Source organism: Triturus cristatus, chromosome 3_1 (assembly GCF_964204655.1).
Source record: "Triturus cristatus chromosome 3_1, aTriCri1.1, whole genome shotgun sequence".
Taxonomy (NCBI): Eukaryota; Metazoa; Chordata; class Amphibia; order Caudata; family Salamandridae; genus Triturus; species Triturus cristatus.
Genome location: NC_140583.1, coordinates 226002264 through 226021443, shown reverse-complemented (window position 1 = coordinate 226021443; position 19180 = coordinate 226002264). Strand labels below are relative to the sequence as shown.

The 19180-nt window shown below is 44.0% G+C and overlaps 1 protein-coding gene across 8 annotated transcripts in view; it reads right to left on the bottom strand.

The window, feature by feature from the left end:
- Positions 1 to 19180, bottom strand: part of HERC1 (HECT and RLD domain containing E3 ubiquitin protein ligase family member 1) — a 1817725-nt gene that overhangs the window by 256963 nt on the left and 1541582 nt on the right. For all 8 annotated transcript variants that reach the window (XM_085643727.1, XM_085643730.1, XM_085643731.1 and 5 more), the window contains 2 exons: positions 10301 to 10439; positions 2189 to 2370 (listed from right to left, as the gene is read on the bottom strand). In XM_085643727.1, coding sequence (XP_085499853.1) covers positions 2189 to 2370; positions 10301 to 10439 — 321 coding nt within the window. The remainder of the gene's footprint in view (positions 1 to 2188; positions 2371 to 10300; positions 10440 to 19180) is intronic.

The window sequence follows — 19180 nt, the reverse complement described above, 5'->3', positions numbered from 1 at the left end:
TATGCTTCCTCATAAGGATAATGTATCTGAAAAGAGTCATACTGGCGAGTCTTATAACCTTGTCTATCTCGGAAAGAGAAATCCCCTTCATAGTAAGAGGATGCATCCTTAGTTTGATCTTCATCACCCTCATCATCCTCCTGGCACTTTACACGCAGCTTTGTGGGACTGCATGCTGGACCGAAGGGCCCATCATCTTTCTCAGAATCATCTAATAGCAGTAAATGTGCAGATGAAATCAGTGATACCTCACTTGAGGAGATGTCTGATGCTGTTGAATGGTTACAGGGATGCTCTTCTGCGTGATCAAAACTGAAGTATCCTGAGCCGTTTACGAAGTAACCTTCATCTGTTGGAGGCTCCATGGATCTGGGATGAAGCCAATTTTGACACAAATGGTAAAATGCATGTAGAGGAGAACGCCATCGATAGCTTCATCAACGAAGCCGAAGTGGTAGTCGTCTTTGTTGACGAGGATGAGGCTGTCGTCATCGTTCTTGTTGAGGCTGAGTCCGAAACCGTAGTTGCGGTCGTCGTTATCGATGATTTTTTCATCAACGTGACATTGCCAATGCTCTTCTTTTTGATGGCGGGTCTGTCGTCAACAATGGTTTCTGAGAAGAGGACTCCTTGAAGGGAGTAACTGGCTCTGATGTAGAATTTTCAGGTCATTTTTTTTTAGAGGAAGGAGAGACCAAATCCACTTTTTTCACAGATGTTTCAGCATTTGCTGAATTTCTATGATGCTTAAGCATCTTAGATGTTTCGCCATAAGGGGAATCCAATTTTGCTTACATTGTCTGGCGAGCGAAGAAGGATTTACACCTCTATAACCTGAGCCTATTTTTTTTCGAGCCACTGAAATAACCTAAACGTTTTGTCCTTTAGGGTATTTGCCAAAAACGACCGGCACGGTTAACATTTCTTTGGCTTATGAAGAGGGTATGAACAATATAGACATTCTTTTTTTGGATCTTTTGAAAATGATCTAGGTTTCCCAGAAGATTTACATTGCCTGAAAAGCTTTTCTTAGACCCCTCTGACATGATGGTCAGTCAGAAATAATACAGCTCAATAGTTACCTAACTGCTGCTTGAAGAACAAATCAGAATCACTGAGGACAAAATGTCAAAAATAGACTGGATGCACTGAACAACTGAGCAGAGCTCAAGGAAACTCTCTCACACATGAGGTGGGGTTGGATATTGGAGCTATGGTGGCTCTGCAGAGGAAGAATGCTCAGGGAGTGGCGATCTGATTGGCTTAACTCTGGTCCTTATAAAACAATGTGAACTGGCTTACAATGTCAATGTAACTATTGCCTTTAATGATTCGCTATGCACTTCTTGTAACAATTATCATGGGACTCTCACCATGACGACGGGAAAGATTCAAGCATGTGACTCTAGGAAAGAATCAATACTGGAGAACTATTCCGTGCAGACTTTAGACATCTGACTCATAATATTGCAATTAAGAAGTATGTATCTAGTTTCAGCACACTGTTCAAAAACCTTTCAAACTACAACTATGCAGAAGCCTACAGAAGTACACACCACATAAAAATGTAATGCGCAGGTTAAAAGTTATTTTGAGAACATACATCATGAGTAAGTACACACATTTGTTTAAACACAGGAAACCTGTATGACGATGTACTATGCCACACCATGTCATAAGACCATCATTGTGAGACAAAAAAGTAAAAACTGAATAAAAGTACCCTAACATGAGTCATTTCTAGTTCACATACGAAGGCTCTCATTACAAGTTGCCTGGTGAAATCCCTGTTATTTCCCTGCCCAGAAATTACGGTATAGGGGGAGTCATAGCAATTCTGGGGAGGTAAACAATTGGTGTTTCTACTGGATTCACCTATGTTTTTCCCAGGAGTTTTACACACACATTTCCATATGAAAGGCAAAACTTGCAATCCTCATTATTAGGACCATCAGAATTTATGGGCTACTTGTAATGAGGTGCTGCTTAAAACTGCTCCTTTCAAAAGTAAGGGCAAATCTACAACATTATTGTCTGAAAATGCTCTTACTGTACATGGCTACTATCACAATACATATTTCTTCCTGGTCATACATGCTCCTGTGCTGTCTCATGACTAACATGTTAAGCGAGTGATCACATATCAGGGGAAACATTTAAAAGATTTAATATTCTTGCAATGCTATACCTGTACAACTTCCTCGCCTTGCAATGCTTCTATTTGTCTTGGTCGCCGCTGTCTGTCGCTGTTTCCATGGCCAAGTTTTCCATAATCTCCATCTCCCCAGCTGAAGACCTCACCACTCTCTGTTAAGGCCATGGAATGGCCATCAGATCCACATGATGTAACAAGTTGAGTCACAACAAACCCTAATATGATTAAAAACAAATACAATTGCCATAAAAGACTGCCATAAACACATGAGACAAAGTACAACATATTGTGTAAAATGATATGCAAATGGCATTACAATGAATAATATAATTTCACTTTTTCAGTTTACACAGAAATTGCAGTATTTTAATGGTGAAGGCTGAATATGAGTGGTCTGCACAAGAAGAGAAGAAATGGACTTAAGTACAAACGCCCTTAACTGACCGGGGCTTGCCTTTGTGGTAATGTTACAGTTGCAAAGTACAAACTCTGAGTTAATGAGATGTCACCAATTATGTAATCTGGGACATTATTTGTGAGGTCCCAAACAGCATATTAGGGCAAGTAATAATTGCTTTGCTCAGCACAGATGGAGAATTTCATTAGTTTTAGGGGAAACTCTGTTGCCCCTTTTTTTTTTTAAATGTGTTTTTTTAGTACTTAACCACTCTCTCTACGTTAACATGATTGTTTCTGTAAAGTTTTGTTTCTGCTTTTAAATATATCCATTCTTGTCTTGTCAAAGCAGCTATGGGCAGAGGCCTATCCCATGCTTACAATGACTGGTCTGCACTAACTACTATAGTTCGGAAATGTCAGTGAATTTTAGGTTTTGTATTGTCACTGTAACAGTTGTGATTTGAAGGGAAATTCTGAGATGCTTGTTAATGTATTTATTAGGAGCAAAATTAAACACAATTTGACTTTAAAAATAGGTTTAGTGATTTTTAAATTTTTATTTATGATATATTGCACCCAGACATTCCCATCCAAACCAATGGTGCACTGCCTTGGCTGTAAGCAACAGACTTTAGGTGCAGGGCCTGGTGCATATCTAAGTCTTGTGTCTAGTATCATCTCACCCAAAACCAGCTGTGCACAGTCTTTGGTCTTATGAATGGATCTTGCCACAGGGCCCTGTCCAACCCAAAGCTACACACATGACCTTCAGATATGCACAGCACGGTTACCCAGCCGAACATAAACACCTGATTATTGTCTTTGAACACAAGCACCAACCTCCAGGCAATGCGCAGCAGGTTTGTGCGGTCAAGTGTTGTGCCCAACTCTAAGCTGACACAAACCCGGCACATGTCCTTCGCTAATGTGCATCAGCTTCTGTGCGCAGGGCCTTGCCTTCATTATTAAAGATTCAAGAAATGCATTTCCTATAGAACTACAGCACAATACAATCATAAATAAAGAGCATGTTTTTGTTTCCCAGTGGCAAGTGTCACTGTGTTGTTACAGTTAGGTCAGAGTTCCATTTTTTGTTTTCCTAAGAACTTTGCTGCAGTTTGCCAAATCCACACAAAACGTTGCAAAAGAAATGATCATTCACTTTAGCTTCTTCATGCAAAGTTTTGCGCTGATCTGTGAAGCGCATGCCAAGAAAAACACGGGGTCCCAAATGTGTGATTTTACATCTTAAATCCTATGTTTTTAATTTGGTGTCCGACACAGGAAAGAACAGCACAGACCAAATTTATCAGCAATTATGCTTTTTGTTAAAAGTTTTTGTTCATAAGGTTCTTATTGAGGTTCAGTAGGATGAAATGAATATCAGCATTACATGACAAAATGTAAAAAGTGTCATAGGATACCGCCAATATCAGTTACAATTAATAAACATTTGAACTGACAACTTTTGCTGGTCTTCTTCCAGATCCAGTAAACTTGAAACACAACTCCCTCCAACCCACCCCAGCTCTTGTGCTAGATCCCAGAAAGTAGTCCAAATCAGTTAAGGAGAGGATGACCCGTTGAGGCTCATGCTGTATCCATCTGTGAACACAATGCCCTCCCCTACTCTTCTCAACCAAAAGGCCTGGCAGGCACATCACACCATAGGGTCCCTAGGTGGGGTATCCCGGGGTGTTCCCTGAACTCAGACAACATGGTGGACCAGGCGCTCAAGTCATCATCCAGGTTGTCATCCCTACCGACATGTCTCATTCGCACTTCCTCGTCAGACGCCCATTCAGAGCCATATACGTTGGAGGTGTTGAACTCAGCCATTTAACAGTTATACATCATTTTGCTAATAGTAAGACAAGAAGGACAAACCTACTGAGTTTTTTTATTGGAGTGGGAGGTGAGCAGGCCTAACAGAACTTGTCGTATCTCCAGCTGCACGGTCCTCCCAGTGGCCCATTCAGATTCTACAGTACTTTCTGCCATTAAGGGGATAGGGATGGACAAACCCACACCATGTGTATAAAGTCTTCTGGCAGGCCCCCGCAGCGTGTGCAGATATCCGATGGGGTGGTGTATATAGCATGTACTAGTTTCAGGTGTACCATATGTCTGGTGCACATAATTGTATGCTTGTTGTCATTTGGTGTAAATCAATGAAGCAGTCTGAGAATATTTTAACTGTAGGATCTTTTCTTCTGATCAGCACTTCTACATGCAGATTTCTTATCTCCTGAATCAGTAAGTAAACAGTACTCTCCAGAAAGTGGGTCTGGTGAAACAAACCAAGAAGTCTTGTAATACACACCTAACAAGGAGGTCATCCTTGAGACTTTAGAGCCAAGGAAATAATGCTTGATGAAGGTGTGGCAGATTAAAACAATGTTGCAGCTCAACAAACAGAAGCATCCCTCATCAGTGGCAACAAATGGACCCGAAAACCTCAAGGGGCTGGTGTTGGGCATAGCAGCTCTTGATAAAAAGGATGATCCAACATGAAGTAATTCACTTCTGGATCACCTTGACCTTCATGGAATGAACCACTGTAGACAATGAAAAGCTGGTTATCCAGAGGATGTTGTTGAGTCTTATCAATGTTAAAACAGAGTTCTGGAGGATACAGACAGCGTAATAGCAAAACAAGGTCATGGACTGGCCAAAGTAGAATGGGGAGACCACTTTTGGGAACACCAAGCCTTTGTCTGGAGCACCAGCTTGTTAGGAAAGATGTGAATGGTTGATGCACAAAACCTGCAGCTCACTAACACACGCAGAAGATATACTGACAATTAAAAAGACAGCCTGAAAGTAAAGAAAACCTCAAGGAACAACTGTGCCATTAAGTCATGACAAACGGTGAAGGTAGAAATAAACTAATGAAATTTTGAAAAAAACCTGATTACAATCAGTGACTTGAACAATGATGGCGATCTGGCAAACAAGGAAAAAATTACACTGTGAATGAATATTTTTTTTCTGTGCCCTGAGCAAAGCCTTCCTTGATCAGATATTTGATAACCTTGCTGAAAAGGATACACCTCCTCTTCAGTGCACTAAGACACCATTTGTTGAATGACTGCAATGCACAGTTTTGACGGAAGTAAAAAGTGAAGCCAAGATAACATTCACCACGTCAGAAGGTAGATCGATAAAGGTCAGATAGACACCACTATTTAATCTCCCATTGCAGGAGGGTGTCCACCCTGAACTGTAGTGGAAGTAGAAGACACAGAGATAGAGGTAATAGATTTGAATACCGCATCCTGCTTGGCCAAATTCAGTGCGGTCGAGATAACCTGCACTCTGGTCCAAACAAAGCTATATCAAAACACGAGAAATCAGAGTAATGAGCATTAATGTGAAATGAAGTTTAAAGAGCCATGTCAGATGCAATGCGATCCCCCAGTGAGAGTTTTGATGAGTGTCAAAGTGATGCATCAAAGGTGTGCACCATAGGACGAGAATAGGGTTATCCACCTTCAGGTGGAGGCACCACTCCAAGTTGGCAAAGTGACACTGACTTAGGTAGTCTGCCTTCCTGTTCCACAATCCGGCCAGATGACTAACAGTCAGCCGGACATAGAAAGCCTAGGGACAACACCATAGCTTAGGTCTTCCAGTCACAAGAAATTTGAGCACAAGCCACCCTGCTTGTTGGCATAGTACATCAAGTTTGCGTTGTTCGTCACGACTTAACTGACAGCAAATGGATGGAAAGAATTCTTTGAGGGCAGCCAGATTAGTTGCAGGTCAAGCACATTTATGCAATACTTTTTCTCCGCAGAATTCCACAGGGCTCTAATCTCCATGATGACCACTCACCCAAGGGAGGAAGTATCCATCGGCAAAAGACAAAACGGCTCTCTTGCTAGTCATGCGCTTACACTGGCAACCAGAGAACCGTTCTTATCAGCCTTGGGAGAAATCTGAATGATGTCCTGCAGAACTTACCAGTATAGTGCTGAGCCCACTAAACATGAAGGAGCCACTACTGAAAAGTCTGCATATGCTATCAAGCTTGGGGAGCAAGCAGGATATGGGAAGGATACAGGAAGCACACTGACCTAGGAGATGCAGGACAATCAGAGCCAGAACAACAGAATCATACCATGAATTTCTCGGTCTCTCTGAGGAGGCAAAAAGGTGTCTTAAGCAATCACATCCAGTTCCACTCCAGTGAAGGAGAAACGTTGTATGTGCTGGAGGTGAGATGAGGTAGTTGACAAAGTCCCATGTCGGAGAGGAGAGAGATCATGCTGTGAAGATTGTCAGATACCTGTGGCACAGCCACCTTCAATATCCAGTCATCAAGGTGCAGTAACAAATATATTCCTAACCTGCAAAGATGTCTAGCAAATACCAACATGACTTTTGTGAAGACACACAGTGCTGACCTTAGTTCAAAAAGTCGAACTGTAAATAGTGAGTGGACCCTAAGAGGGAACAAGAGCACTAGCAAGGTCCACCCATCTCTGCATCATATGTCCATGTCCCCATTCATCCTCTCTCTCTCTGTCTCTCCATACTTCCCTAAAACTACCCATCCATACATCTATCATACTTTTGTCCCATTTGTTCCTCATCCTCTGCTGCATTTACTATTCTCTTGCAGAAGTATTTATGAGCTTCTGTTCGGAGACCAGTGTCTCCAAACAAAATAAAAGGAGCTGTGACGAATTTAAATGCTTCAGGTTGCGCAGCACTAATCAGTGGAACTCACCCTCGCAAGCAGCTAAAGTGGAGGTTTCATGACGTCCTGACTGAAAACAGTACCACAACATACTACAGTACACTACAGAAAACAATACTGTGAGAAAGTGCCCTCTTTCTTGCATGTTATACCCCCACTTTTTGCTGAATTGATGATGTTCTTTGACTGAGTGTGCCCTGGGCTCCTGCTAATCAGGTAGCCAGGGCCTATGTTCCTTCCCTAAAACTGCATTGAAGCCTAAACCCAATTGGCATCTCTGGCCACGTCATCCCCTGTTAAATGGTACCACAGGTACCCAGGGCACTGTGACCAGAGAAGGCCTCTAAGGGCTGCAGCACTTATTGTGCTACCCTTAGAAGTCCTGTACCCTGACACACGCACACTACCTTTGCAGGCTGCGCGTCTTGGTGCAGAACAAAGTGAAGAGTCGACATGGCACACTGTGTGCCATGCCCACAAACCACTGCCCTGTCATAAATCATTCACCCCTCTAGCTGGGTGCCCTATGCCAGTGGTGAGGGTACAGGTGCATGAGCCCTGTACCCCTACGGTGTCTAAGTTAATTCTTAGACATTGTAAGTGCAGTGCTGCCATTAAGAGTATATGGTGCTGGGAGCTTGTCATTACGAACTCCACAGCACCATAATGCCTACACTGAAAACTGAGAAGTTTGGTATCAAACCTTTCAGCACATTAAACCCACACTGATGCCAGTGTGGGATTTAATGAAAAATTAACACAGAGGGCATCTCAGAGATGCCCCTTGAAAACTAACCCCCCACTAGTGTCCAGGCTGAGTGGCAGCTTTCAGCTGCCACCACCAGACATGTTTCTGTACCCCTGGGTCGAGAGCCTGCTGCTCTCTGGGGCCTGAAACAATGCACATCCTGGGACGAGGTGCCAAGTCTCCTCCCCCAGGATGGACAGGGTTCACGAAGGGGAAGCTTCAAAGGCATGCTGCCTTTGTGAGCCTCTCCAGACCATTTTCTGCTTTCAGCAACTGGTCCCCACTGGTTCTACCCCCCACTTTGGGCAGGAGAACCGGCGGGAAAAACAAGTAAGGAAGAGAGGTGTGCCCATCTCTGCCAACTCCACCCCTAAGGTGGGGGAGGCGAGGTGAAGCACAACCTTGAGTCCCCGCCATCTTGAGGATGGGGGGACCCAGCCAACCAGGGACAGGCTTCTGTCCCCCTCCCACTGGAGAGTGGCAGAATAGGGGGTGTACCCACCCCAGGGAAGGTACCCATTGGTCCATGCCCTTTACCTACCTGTAACACCCCTAAATTTAGTATTTAGGGGGCACCCTGAACCTTGCTTCCTCAGATCCAGAAATGACAAGAAAAGAAGATAAGAAGAAGGACGAAGAGTCGTGCAGAGCTAACAAGAGGACGACACCCACTGACTTGGCCTCAGCCCTACAGGCCTGTCTCCCCTCGAACTTGCTCCTGCAAAATCCCGGTGTGTCCTGCAGCCAGCAACCTCAAAAACCCCGGAGGAACTGCCTGCCATCACTTCAAAGACTGAATCACCCATGAACACCGGACTTGTTCAAACTGCAGCTTCTGGTACCACCCAGAGACCGCGAATCCAGCCCACTCTGCACCCGCCGAACCCGGCCCGAGCAGAAAAACACCACGAGGAGGTCACTCCGGTGATCCTGACCCGAGATTCAGCGACCCCTGACCTGCCTCAAGCCTCCAGCCGACGCCTGCAGCCTAAATCCAGAAGGCCCCCCCTAACCACGAACAGGAGCTGGTAAGAAGATCCGACCCTAAAAGGCACACCTGCACCCGACGCCTTGTGTGCCCAAACTGACGGTGCCTCACCAATCCTTAACTTCTCAACAATCCTTAACTTCCCAACCCAGAAGTCCTGCCTGCAGTGCTTTTGCAAACCGGAAGTTCTCCATAGAAAACAACAGAGTGCCAGACGTCGAAACAGCACCCTTCACCCGGCCGCCCCAGTGCCACTGAGGGTGCACCTTTGGTGTACATTTGCCCTGACCTTAACACAAGGAGCTTTGCTCCAACAACCCAGCGCCCTGCTTGCCAGCAGCCACCAACCGTAGGCCCCCTATCCCCGATTGGAGAACATTAGGCCTCAACACACTGCACCCTGCCGCCCTAGTGCCGCCGAGGGTGCAAAAAACAGTGCATCACTGACCCTGGGGGACCCCTGAGTCTAACCCCAGAACCTTAACTCCCACAGTCGTTTACTTACCTGTGAACCGTTAACCTGTTTTCCTCCCATAGGATAACATTGACACTTTTTCTCCAAAACGTTTTTAAGTGTGGAGTTTTGAAATCTAAAAATATTCTTTAAAAATTGCACAAATAACCAAAACGTGTTTACTCACCTGTTTGCAGGAAATGTCCCAGTTAAAAAAGTAACTTGAAAAGTAACTTACCTGTAATTTACTGAAAAAAGCCTATTCATTTCAAGGTACTGCATTTGCTAATTGTTGCATACTACTGCTCCCCTGTAAATCAAACAAAGTACAATTTCTATTGCATTTTCAAACTGTTCTATATCCAGAAACTTATTACTGAAAAGTATTTAATGCTTACCTGTGCCAGGCTTGCTTGGTTCTAAAAATAAATACAAAAGCAATTGGCCTAGAGTTCAGTTCTTGAGTGTGTGAATTCATTTGCTGACTGAGTGTGTACATCAAATGCTTAACACTGTCCTCTGATACTGCCTTACTGCTGGACCACTCTACCACAAAAGTAAGGTTCTATCTAACTTTAACCTCTGCCTACCTCTGGGGACACTTGGACTCTATACACACTATACCTCATTTTGGTGTAGTATATATAGAGCCAGTTTCTTACAATTAATAGTTCCAAGGGTTCTCACTGGTGTAAATCCTTAATTCACAAGGATGATGTGATATAAATGCTATAATAAAATTATGAACCGTATGATTTAACTCCTGGGAAATACTGGCTTTCTGTTCAATCAAAAACATTAGATACATAATATAGCCATTATATTTAACTGACTTTTAAAACATAGGATACCTTGCAAAGCAGAGATGACTGTTAACACATGAAGGTCATCTGAGTTTCCTTGTCCCAGCCGACCATAGCTTCCTTCCCCACAAGCCAATACTGTTCCATTCGCCTGAATGACAAAAGTACAGTTCTGTCCACAAATAACCTAATGAGAAAGAGAAGAATAAAGGGCAGTAGTTGTTGTGTGAACTATGCATCATGTTAAGTGATGCACTAACCCAAGATAAAAGAAATAAAAATTTTACTTATCAAGCGCTAAATTATACTTTTTGCTTTGTACTGAAGTCAACCCAGTTTTACTAGAGTAAAGGTGAAACAGTAAAGCACATATCACTCCACCACAAGTAATAATGCATCTCTTGTGTACAACATAAGCCGAATGCTCAATGTAAAAGATGGCATGCTTCATGCAGGGTTGGAAAATAATGCTGCAAATTTGTTGCCTGTACTAGGGGAGAGTATTCAAGTTACAAAAGAGCACTACATTACAGAGACAACAAAAAATAATCCTACTTCAGCTGTAGTTTTCTACTGCCATCAGCATTAAAGAAATAGGAAGAATGTAAAATAAGATATTCACAGCACTATGCTATAATAGAAATTCGATTGCACTAGAGCAACTCAATAATCACCCAGAAGACTGAATAAAATACTACAGCAACAAAAAAATGCTCATGAAGGAACCAATTCACAATAAATTTCTAAATGATCGAGTGTATCAAGTAAACCAGTTTCGATCTTCAGCAGTGTAGGAAATTGGGTTATTGGTTGAGGGGGGTGAAATCCTACTCAAACAGCATTCGCAATCCCTGTCAGGATAAATTCACAAGCAAACCCAAATAAAGCTGTGATTAACACTCTATTAGCTTAGCACAAAAGTAGTCAGGCTTAACTTAGAAGCAATGTGGGAAGTATTTATGCAGCACTTGAAACAGTAATAAAGCAAAAGCACAAAACAAGAAAAAACCCACAAACATTACGAAAAATAGGGTGAAATTTAATAAATTATTTGAGACCATAATGACAAAAATCAAATCAATAGAACTGGAGGAATGCAATTTGAAAGATTTAAGGGAAAATAGTGCTTAGATGCACAAAATGCCAACAGTAGTAATCTGGTCGTGCCAGCCCGGCACAAAGTCACAGCAATGACTGCAATGGAAAGCAGGCCAGATACAGGGATCAAGTTAGGCCTGTTTAACAATGTACCTTTAAATCCAGGTTAAGGAGTGTTGCAAGATGCTACGTAAACGATGTGTTGCACTGTGGCGGTTTCAATGGGCTGCGATGTGAGGTCCTGCGTCAAGGATGGGTTCTGAAGCGGCGGTTCATGGTAGTTGTAGGGCTGCGATGCAAGGTCCTGCGTCGAGTATGTGTCACACAGTGGCTGTTCTGAAGAGCTGCGGGATCATGTGTTGGGGATGCGTCGCTCAGCTCCACTTCCGATGTGGAGTTACAAGGAGATGCGCTGCATCAGGTTCTGCTTGAGAGACCACAGATGGGCTGGCAGAGAACCTTTAGGCCAACTTCCAAGTGTCCAGGACTGGAGTGGTACCACTTGGGGGGAAAGACTCACAGCAGACAAGTGGAAGCCTTTTCTTTCTCTGAGGCTCTGCTCTGGAGGCCAGTCACTCTGAAGGTCCTAGTTCAAGATGCAGATTCAGCACTTTTTACTTAGTCATCAGAGCCGCAGTCCTTCTTGCAACAGAGCAGCACAGCAGTCCTTCCGAGTCTTCCACAGGTCCAGAGGTGTACTGAAGAGTTGAGTCTGAGTGTCCAATATTTATATCTAGTGTCAGCTTTGAGGTAGGAGAAGGTTGTGGAGGTTTCCTCACCCAGAGGTTTCTGGAATTTCCAGCCTCCCTGCCCTAGGCCCAGTTTATATGGGGGCATAAATGACTAGGGTCAATTCCTTTGTGATGTGTGCTAAGGTAGAGCTCTTATAATTAGGCCTGAGTGGTGAACTTCGCAACAATCGTGGAGTTTTCTGCACTCTGCGGAGTTCGCGGAGTACAGAAAAAAAAGTTTTTTCCCCGTTCGCGATCGCGAGCAGTAAGTTCACGATCGCGAACGTTGAGTTGTCGAGCGCGAGCTACCGCTCGGGTAGAATTTCTACCCTAGCGGCAGCAATACCATCACAAACTGCACTCACTGAACTTTGCAGTGCCTACTTATAAAACACCTCACCTCCCCATCAAGTCAGAGATGGTCCAACCTGCCAACACCTATTCCCCCTTTGTCTCTCTGTCTGGGAGCAATATACAAAGTTCAACTGTCAGCTACACCGGGTCATGTGACCCAGGATACAGGCATCGAATAGCTAGGACAAGAAAAAGACAACTTTCTAAAATTGGCATTTTCAGAATTTTGTATATGCTAGAGACCAGGTGACCTACTTTGAGTAGGCAGCTCAGGAGGGTAGTAACAGAGGGATTGGTATCCGAGAGATTCTTTTTAGCAAGTATTAGTTTAAGCTGCAGGTATTTATAAAAGTTTCGATTTACGAGATTGAACTGATTTTTCAAAGATGAGAATGGTGGAGAAGTACATTTGAAGATGTCCTGCACTAGGTTAATGCCTTTACATTACCAGTCCGACCAGAAAAATGGGGAACCTTAGATTCTGAGTGTGGGATTATACCATAGAGAGGACAGGTAGGAATGTTGTAATTTGACCTCCAGACGTGAATCAAGGATCAGGAGGGCTCTTTTGGTGTTCTGTATAATGTTTCTAGAGTATGGTATCCCCCGAACAGAATCCGCCAGACCCGCTCTCAAGGCACTGCACTGGTTACCGGTGCGGGAGAGAGTACAGTTCAAGGCACTGTCCATCGCCCATAAAACATTCCAGGGCGGCGGGCCTCCTCTTTTAGGGAGCCTGGTAGTACCCTATAAAGCGAATAGAGCACTGAGGTCTGACCAGAGGTGTCTGCTCCAGGTCCCGAGAGTAAAAAGATCACGCACGGGAGGGAGGCGATTCTCTGTGCATACAGCAATGCTCTGGAACTCCCTCCCATTAAAACTCCGAGCTGAGACCTGTACCCTGCGTTTTCGCAGAGGCTTGAAAACACATCTGTTTCCCCTGTGAGTCGCTATCTTTATTCTATGGTCCCACGGTTGATGCACTGTTCATAGCGCCGGGATGCCCCAGGGTAGCTGTGCGCTTTATAAGTTTTAATAATAATAATAATAATAATGGTAGATGAATTGTGGCTAATGCAGCAAGAGGGATGTTCTGTATGAGGGACTTTTCTGTCGCCACCCAGGGGGGTTCATAAGATGGGTTGTCAAGGAACCCTGTTTGTATAGAAAGGCTGTTTGATAGTTTCTGAAGATGGGTAGGGATATGCCCCCTTTGTCCTTGGCCAGCTTTAGCTTTTTCCTAGAGATTCAGGGCTTTTTGCCCTGCAATTGGAATTTACTAAAGGTCTTGTCAATCTTTTTTTTAATTCTTCTGTTAGGATCATGGGCAGCATGCTAATAAGATAGTTGATAAGAGGGGTGATCATCATCTTTAGTGTCTCGGCTCTGCCCCACAACGATAACAATTTAGGAGACCAGTTATCTAGAAGGAAGTCTATTTTTTGGACATTATTTTTTCGTTAGTATGTAAAGTGGTGATTGGTTCATTTGTGAACACTAGTCCTAGATATTTGATAAGAGTCCTGTGGCTAGGTGAGGGCTGAAGAACCTAGGATACTCGTATCACCACAACGGCTGAGGAGTTTTACCTCAGATTTCTCCTTATTGAGGGAGTATCCTGATACCTCTGAAAATTGATATATGGTATTCATGAAGGCTGGAATGGCAATGGATGTATCTTCAGTGACAATTAACACATCGTCTGCGTATGCAGCGAGCTTGACATTTGTGTTACCAAAGGGGATACCGGCAATGTCTTTATTTTCTCTGATATGTTGGAGGAAGGGCTCCAGTGCTAGAAGAAAAGGGGGGGGGGGGGGGGGGGCGAGAGAGGACAGCCCTGCCTTGTCCCTTGGTTCAGGTTGAATGAAGAGGAAATTATGCCTCCAGCTCTGACTTTGGCAGATGGTTTGTGGTAGAGGGCCATTATCATTTTGATCAGATTGTTGCCTAGATTAAACTTCTCCAGAACAGCCTTAAGGTATCTCCAATCAACCTTATCAAAGACTTGCTCTGCATCCAATGTGATGGCTACCGTGGGTGAGTCAAGAAGTCTAGCCTTTTCTATGGTATGACATAGCAGACGCCTGTTGTCACTGGAGAGCCTGTGCTTTAAAAATCCCACCTGAGATAGGTGTATTAGTTTAGAAATGTGTTGTTGAACCCTATTGGAGAGAACTGCTGCATAGATCTTACAATTGAGATTTATTAACAATATCAGTCTGAAGTTTTTAGGTAAGAGAGGGTCTTTACCTTCTTTGGGCAGGACAGTTATGATTGCTTCAGCTGGAGTGCCAGTTACCTGACCAGTTTCTGAGAAGTGATCAAAGAGTTTCAATACTGGTGCCAGTAGGGACGAAAAGAAAGGTCTTAAAGAATTTAGCATCAAACCCGTCGGGTCCTGGGGCTTTATCAGATTTCAATTTATTGCTCGCCATCGATACTACATTTTCTGAGATCGGGCCATTTATTGAGGCTTTTTCTAGATCTGTGAGGCTAGGGAGAGTGATACCACTTAGGTAGTCATGACACTTGGAGTGATTTACATTAGTATTTTCCTTGAATAAGTCTTTGTAAAAATCCTTGAAAATATCAGCTATCTTTTGAGGATTAGTGTTAATGTTCCCTTCCTTGTCCTTCATAGAGTTAATGGCGTATTTCTGTAGCTTACATTTTAGGTAGGATGCTAGGGATATGCCTGCCCTGTTTGATTCACATAATTTGACGCTTTTTTTGTTTATTGACCCTTATTCCCGCCCTGTTACTGATGATTTTCTTATATTTATTTTTCTTGTTAAGAGTATCATTGTCTTTATTAATGATATGCATTTTTTTCTAAGTCAGCGATTTCTTTCTCTAGTTTAATTAAGTTAGAGTTGGCTACTTTGTTCGTTTTTGATCTAATACTGATTATTTCCACTCTTATGGTCCTTTTAGGGCCTCCCATCTTGCCAGGTTAGATGTCACCCCAGCTTTGTTTTCATCAAGAAAGTTATGAATCGTTTCTTTAATTGCCTGTAGGCTACCATGTTCAGTTAGCATCTCGCCATTAAAGCGCCAGCTTGTTTGTTTTTTTATGTGGTGCAGGGTCAGAGATGAAGTGTAATACAGGAGTGATTTGAAATCACTCTAGGTTAAATTTCTGTTTGGTCTACATTACATAGTGTATTGTTGTCGACCACGATGTAATCTATCCGCGAATACGACTTGTGAGGAAAAGAGTAAAATGTATATTCTCTTTTTGCCAGGTTCTGGATTCTCCATGCGTCTACTAAGTTGTATTTCAAACAGATTTTCCTCAGGGCTTTATGTGACTTATTTGTGTGAAATGGGAATCTAGAGTTTTTGTCTAGGTGTGGGTCAAGAGGTAGGTTAAAGTTACCCGCTAGAATAATGGTAGCTGTATCAGGGATTTTTCCTAATTGTGAATATAGATCATCCCAGAAAGACGGATCGTCCTTAGTAGGAGCATAAATGCTAGCTACGTAAAACTCAACCTTTTCTTTGATAAGCTTTGAGATAACCCATCTACCTTGAGAGTCAGAGGAGTTTGAGATTAAGTTGATTCAGGAGTTTTTGTAACTAGTGTAAGTACCCCATTTTTCATCCCTATAGCTGGTGAGTAGGCACTGTCTGAGAAGTGATAGCAAAGTTCTGGGCTAGTGTGCTGTCAAGCCGGGTTTCTTAGAGAAGAATTAAATCACCTTTTAGTCTGTTCAGATATTCAACTATCTTTCTCCTCTTTACTAGATGATTCATTCCTTTCACGGTTAATGAGACTAGCTTAATGCATTGATTCAGACCCATCAATTGATAGGTGAGAGAGATTTTCTACAGCCCAGTGTCACCCTTCTATGAAGTGGCGTTGTCAAAAGCCACATCTTGTTGTGAAACTTCCCTTTGTGTGTGTCAGTTTGACATGAGACATAAGGAACACAAATAAATAAGCAAGGGAGCCTACAATAATACAAGCAGAAAACCCAACCTATATGAATCCCTCCCTCCCCACCACCCTCCAAATTCGCCAACGGGCATGGCGATAAGAGGAGATAGCTCCTCCGGAGGAACAAGTCTTAAGAACTTCATTGTTTTGGAGCGAAGCCCCACCAACACAGAAAGGTACTTTTCTATACTGCAACGTACCCAACGATTTTGCAGAATCCGTATAAGTCTTGTTTGCCAATATTGCTTCATCAATATGTTTTCTGAAGAGGGAATCACCATTGAAAGCCATATCTAAGACTTTTGGTTGCTCCTCTGTCGTAAACATGGTTGTCTTTAGCCATCCTTGTCTACTTAGCACCACAGCCCCCACCAGTTGTTTGAAGTCCGTGTTGGCTACATCAAGGGCACAGTCAATAGTTTCCGAAGCTGCTTGTGCTCCTTCTAAGAGTATTTTCCTTGCTTCCTGCCTTCTGTCCTCTGGTATAAGGTTTACTAACCATGCCATATCTGACCACATCTGGCAGTCATAGCGGCCAATAATGGCCAATGCATTTGCTGCCCTGGTCATAACTGCGACCATCGCAGAGAAAATTTTTCCAAGAATGTCTATTCTGCGCCCTTCCCTATCAGATCGAGTAGTGATTGGGGTAGCAGGATTCTTGATCGTCTTTGTGCCGCTTGGGAGATGACCGAGTCTGGCTTGCAGCGTCCAATGAGGCAAGATGGATAATCCTCAGGAACATTATAATTCTTCTCAACACAAGGAATCATCGGTGAAATTGTCACTGGTGTCTTCATGATTTTGATGCCATCCTGTCATATATAATATATAATTGGTATGGAACGGATCGTTTTTCTGGTGTCCTCTTTAAAATCATAGGAGAAACATTTGGTCTGCTTGACCGTCATAGGCAAAAGAAATCTGTTGGCTGCCCTCTACTCCAATAATATCTTCAGGATGAGAATCTGATGGTAGGTGCGGAGGAGGGGAGGGTGTTAGTATGACATAATCCTCCCAAGGTTCCGGAGCAGAGGCTGGATCTGGCAACTCACCTTCCTCTCTCTCTTCATCGAAGAAGAGGTATCCCCTACGCCAGGGCCCATTGGCACAGGGTGAGGAATAATAACAGTTGCGGTTGGTGGCTCAACAACAGGTGAAATTGGTGGATCTGGCTGTTGTACTGGCTTTTCGAGCTGATCCTTTTGCGTCGGAAAATGCTGCCTGTAATCCGCCAGCATAGCCTGCAAGTCCTAAATGAGAGAGAGTGGCAGATGGGCCATTTCTCTGGGACGAGGGTCTGGCTGATAACCATATGAATGGTAGTGATGATGTGGAGCCATATAGCCCTGTTGATAATATTGCGACTCATCGTGGTAATCTTGCTCCTCCTCATACTCGTCGTCCTGGCGTTTTACATGCAGCTCCGATGAGCTGTGAGCCACACCATAAAGACCACCGTCATCCTCATCAATATAGGCCTTCAGTAGATGAGACGGGATTAAAAGAGAAACTTTACTGTATTCCGGTATGGTTGGACACAGACAAAGTCTTGGTCACCTGAGTAACCTTCGTCAAGGCAAATTCCATTGCCGACGGTGTCATCGTTGACAGTTAAGACATTCAACGGTGCGATCGGCGATGGTGAGGTCATCAATAACGGAAGTGTGATAGTCGACGGGACACTCGCCGGCGAGACTGTCGTCGACGGGATCTTCGCCGAAGGATCTTTCGTCCATGGGAGGGCATCGATGGTCTTCGACAACTGAGCTCTCATGGTCGATGGGCTTTTGGAGAACGCGACCCTTGTAGATGACACAGGAGCCAAGATTGCCGCCTTCGTTATCACAATTGCCGTCGATGACGGCGGCCATGATGTTACACTCATAGTTGTCGACGAGTGAGGAAATGTCGCAGACGATGGCTTTTTATGAGATTTTCACCTCGCAGGATCTGAAAAGGAGGCTCTTGGGTGCTCTTCTGCGTTTGTAGACGGCGTAGAGGGCACAGATAATGCAGGTTCTGAGGAGTGCTTAGCTCTTTTTCCTGTTTTAGAGCTCTTGAAGTCCTGGGATGGTTTATGGTGTTTCCTACCTTCTCCTGAGAAACTGTTCTTAGATCTCACCCTTTTATGAGATGTGGAGGACATTTCACTCTCCCAAGGAACCACCTAATGTGAGTATCTAGGAACCCCACAGAGGTCGTGTGCAAAGTAGGAACACAACCGCATACTCAATTCAAGTCAATGAGTAAGTGGTTTTGGCAATTTTAATGATGGAGGACCTTTCCCAGTGGACCCTGAAGACAACCCGTGGAAGATGAAAGGTTGAAGAGTCACCCCACCCTTCGATATCCTAGGAACCAGGATATCTACGCCAGGGAAGCCAGGTGCATAGGTGTGAAGTGATGTCGGAAACACCATCGAACCCAATAGAGGACTTCAGGAAGAAGCTGCTGACGAAGAGGGTGAAAGTGTACGGTGGAACCCAATGGTGGATTCAAGTTGAGAAGTACCTGCAAGCAGAGGGGACAGGGTCTATGCCACTCAGGAATGACCAGAAGGCACGGAAGATGAATGTCCACCGATGTCGCGAATGCAGAAGAGGTTGACGGAGCTGTGTAGACCAGGCAACGCTGAGGACAGCCATCAGCCGGATACGAGCTGCCCCTCGTCAGAGGTCGAGCGCCAAGGAGGTCAGTGTCCGGCAGGGGCACCAACAAGCAACGAAGTCAATGAGAAAGATGCAGTGTCGGGACCAGCAAGTTCTAAGGGACTCAAGAAGTGCAGGTGAGTCGGAGCCG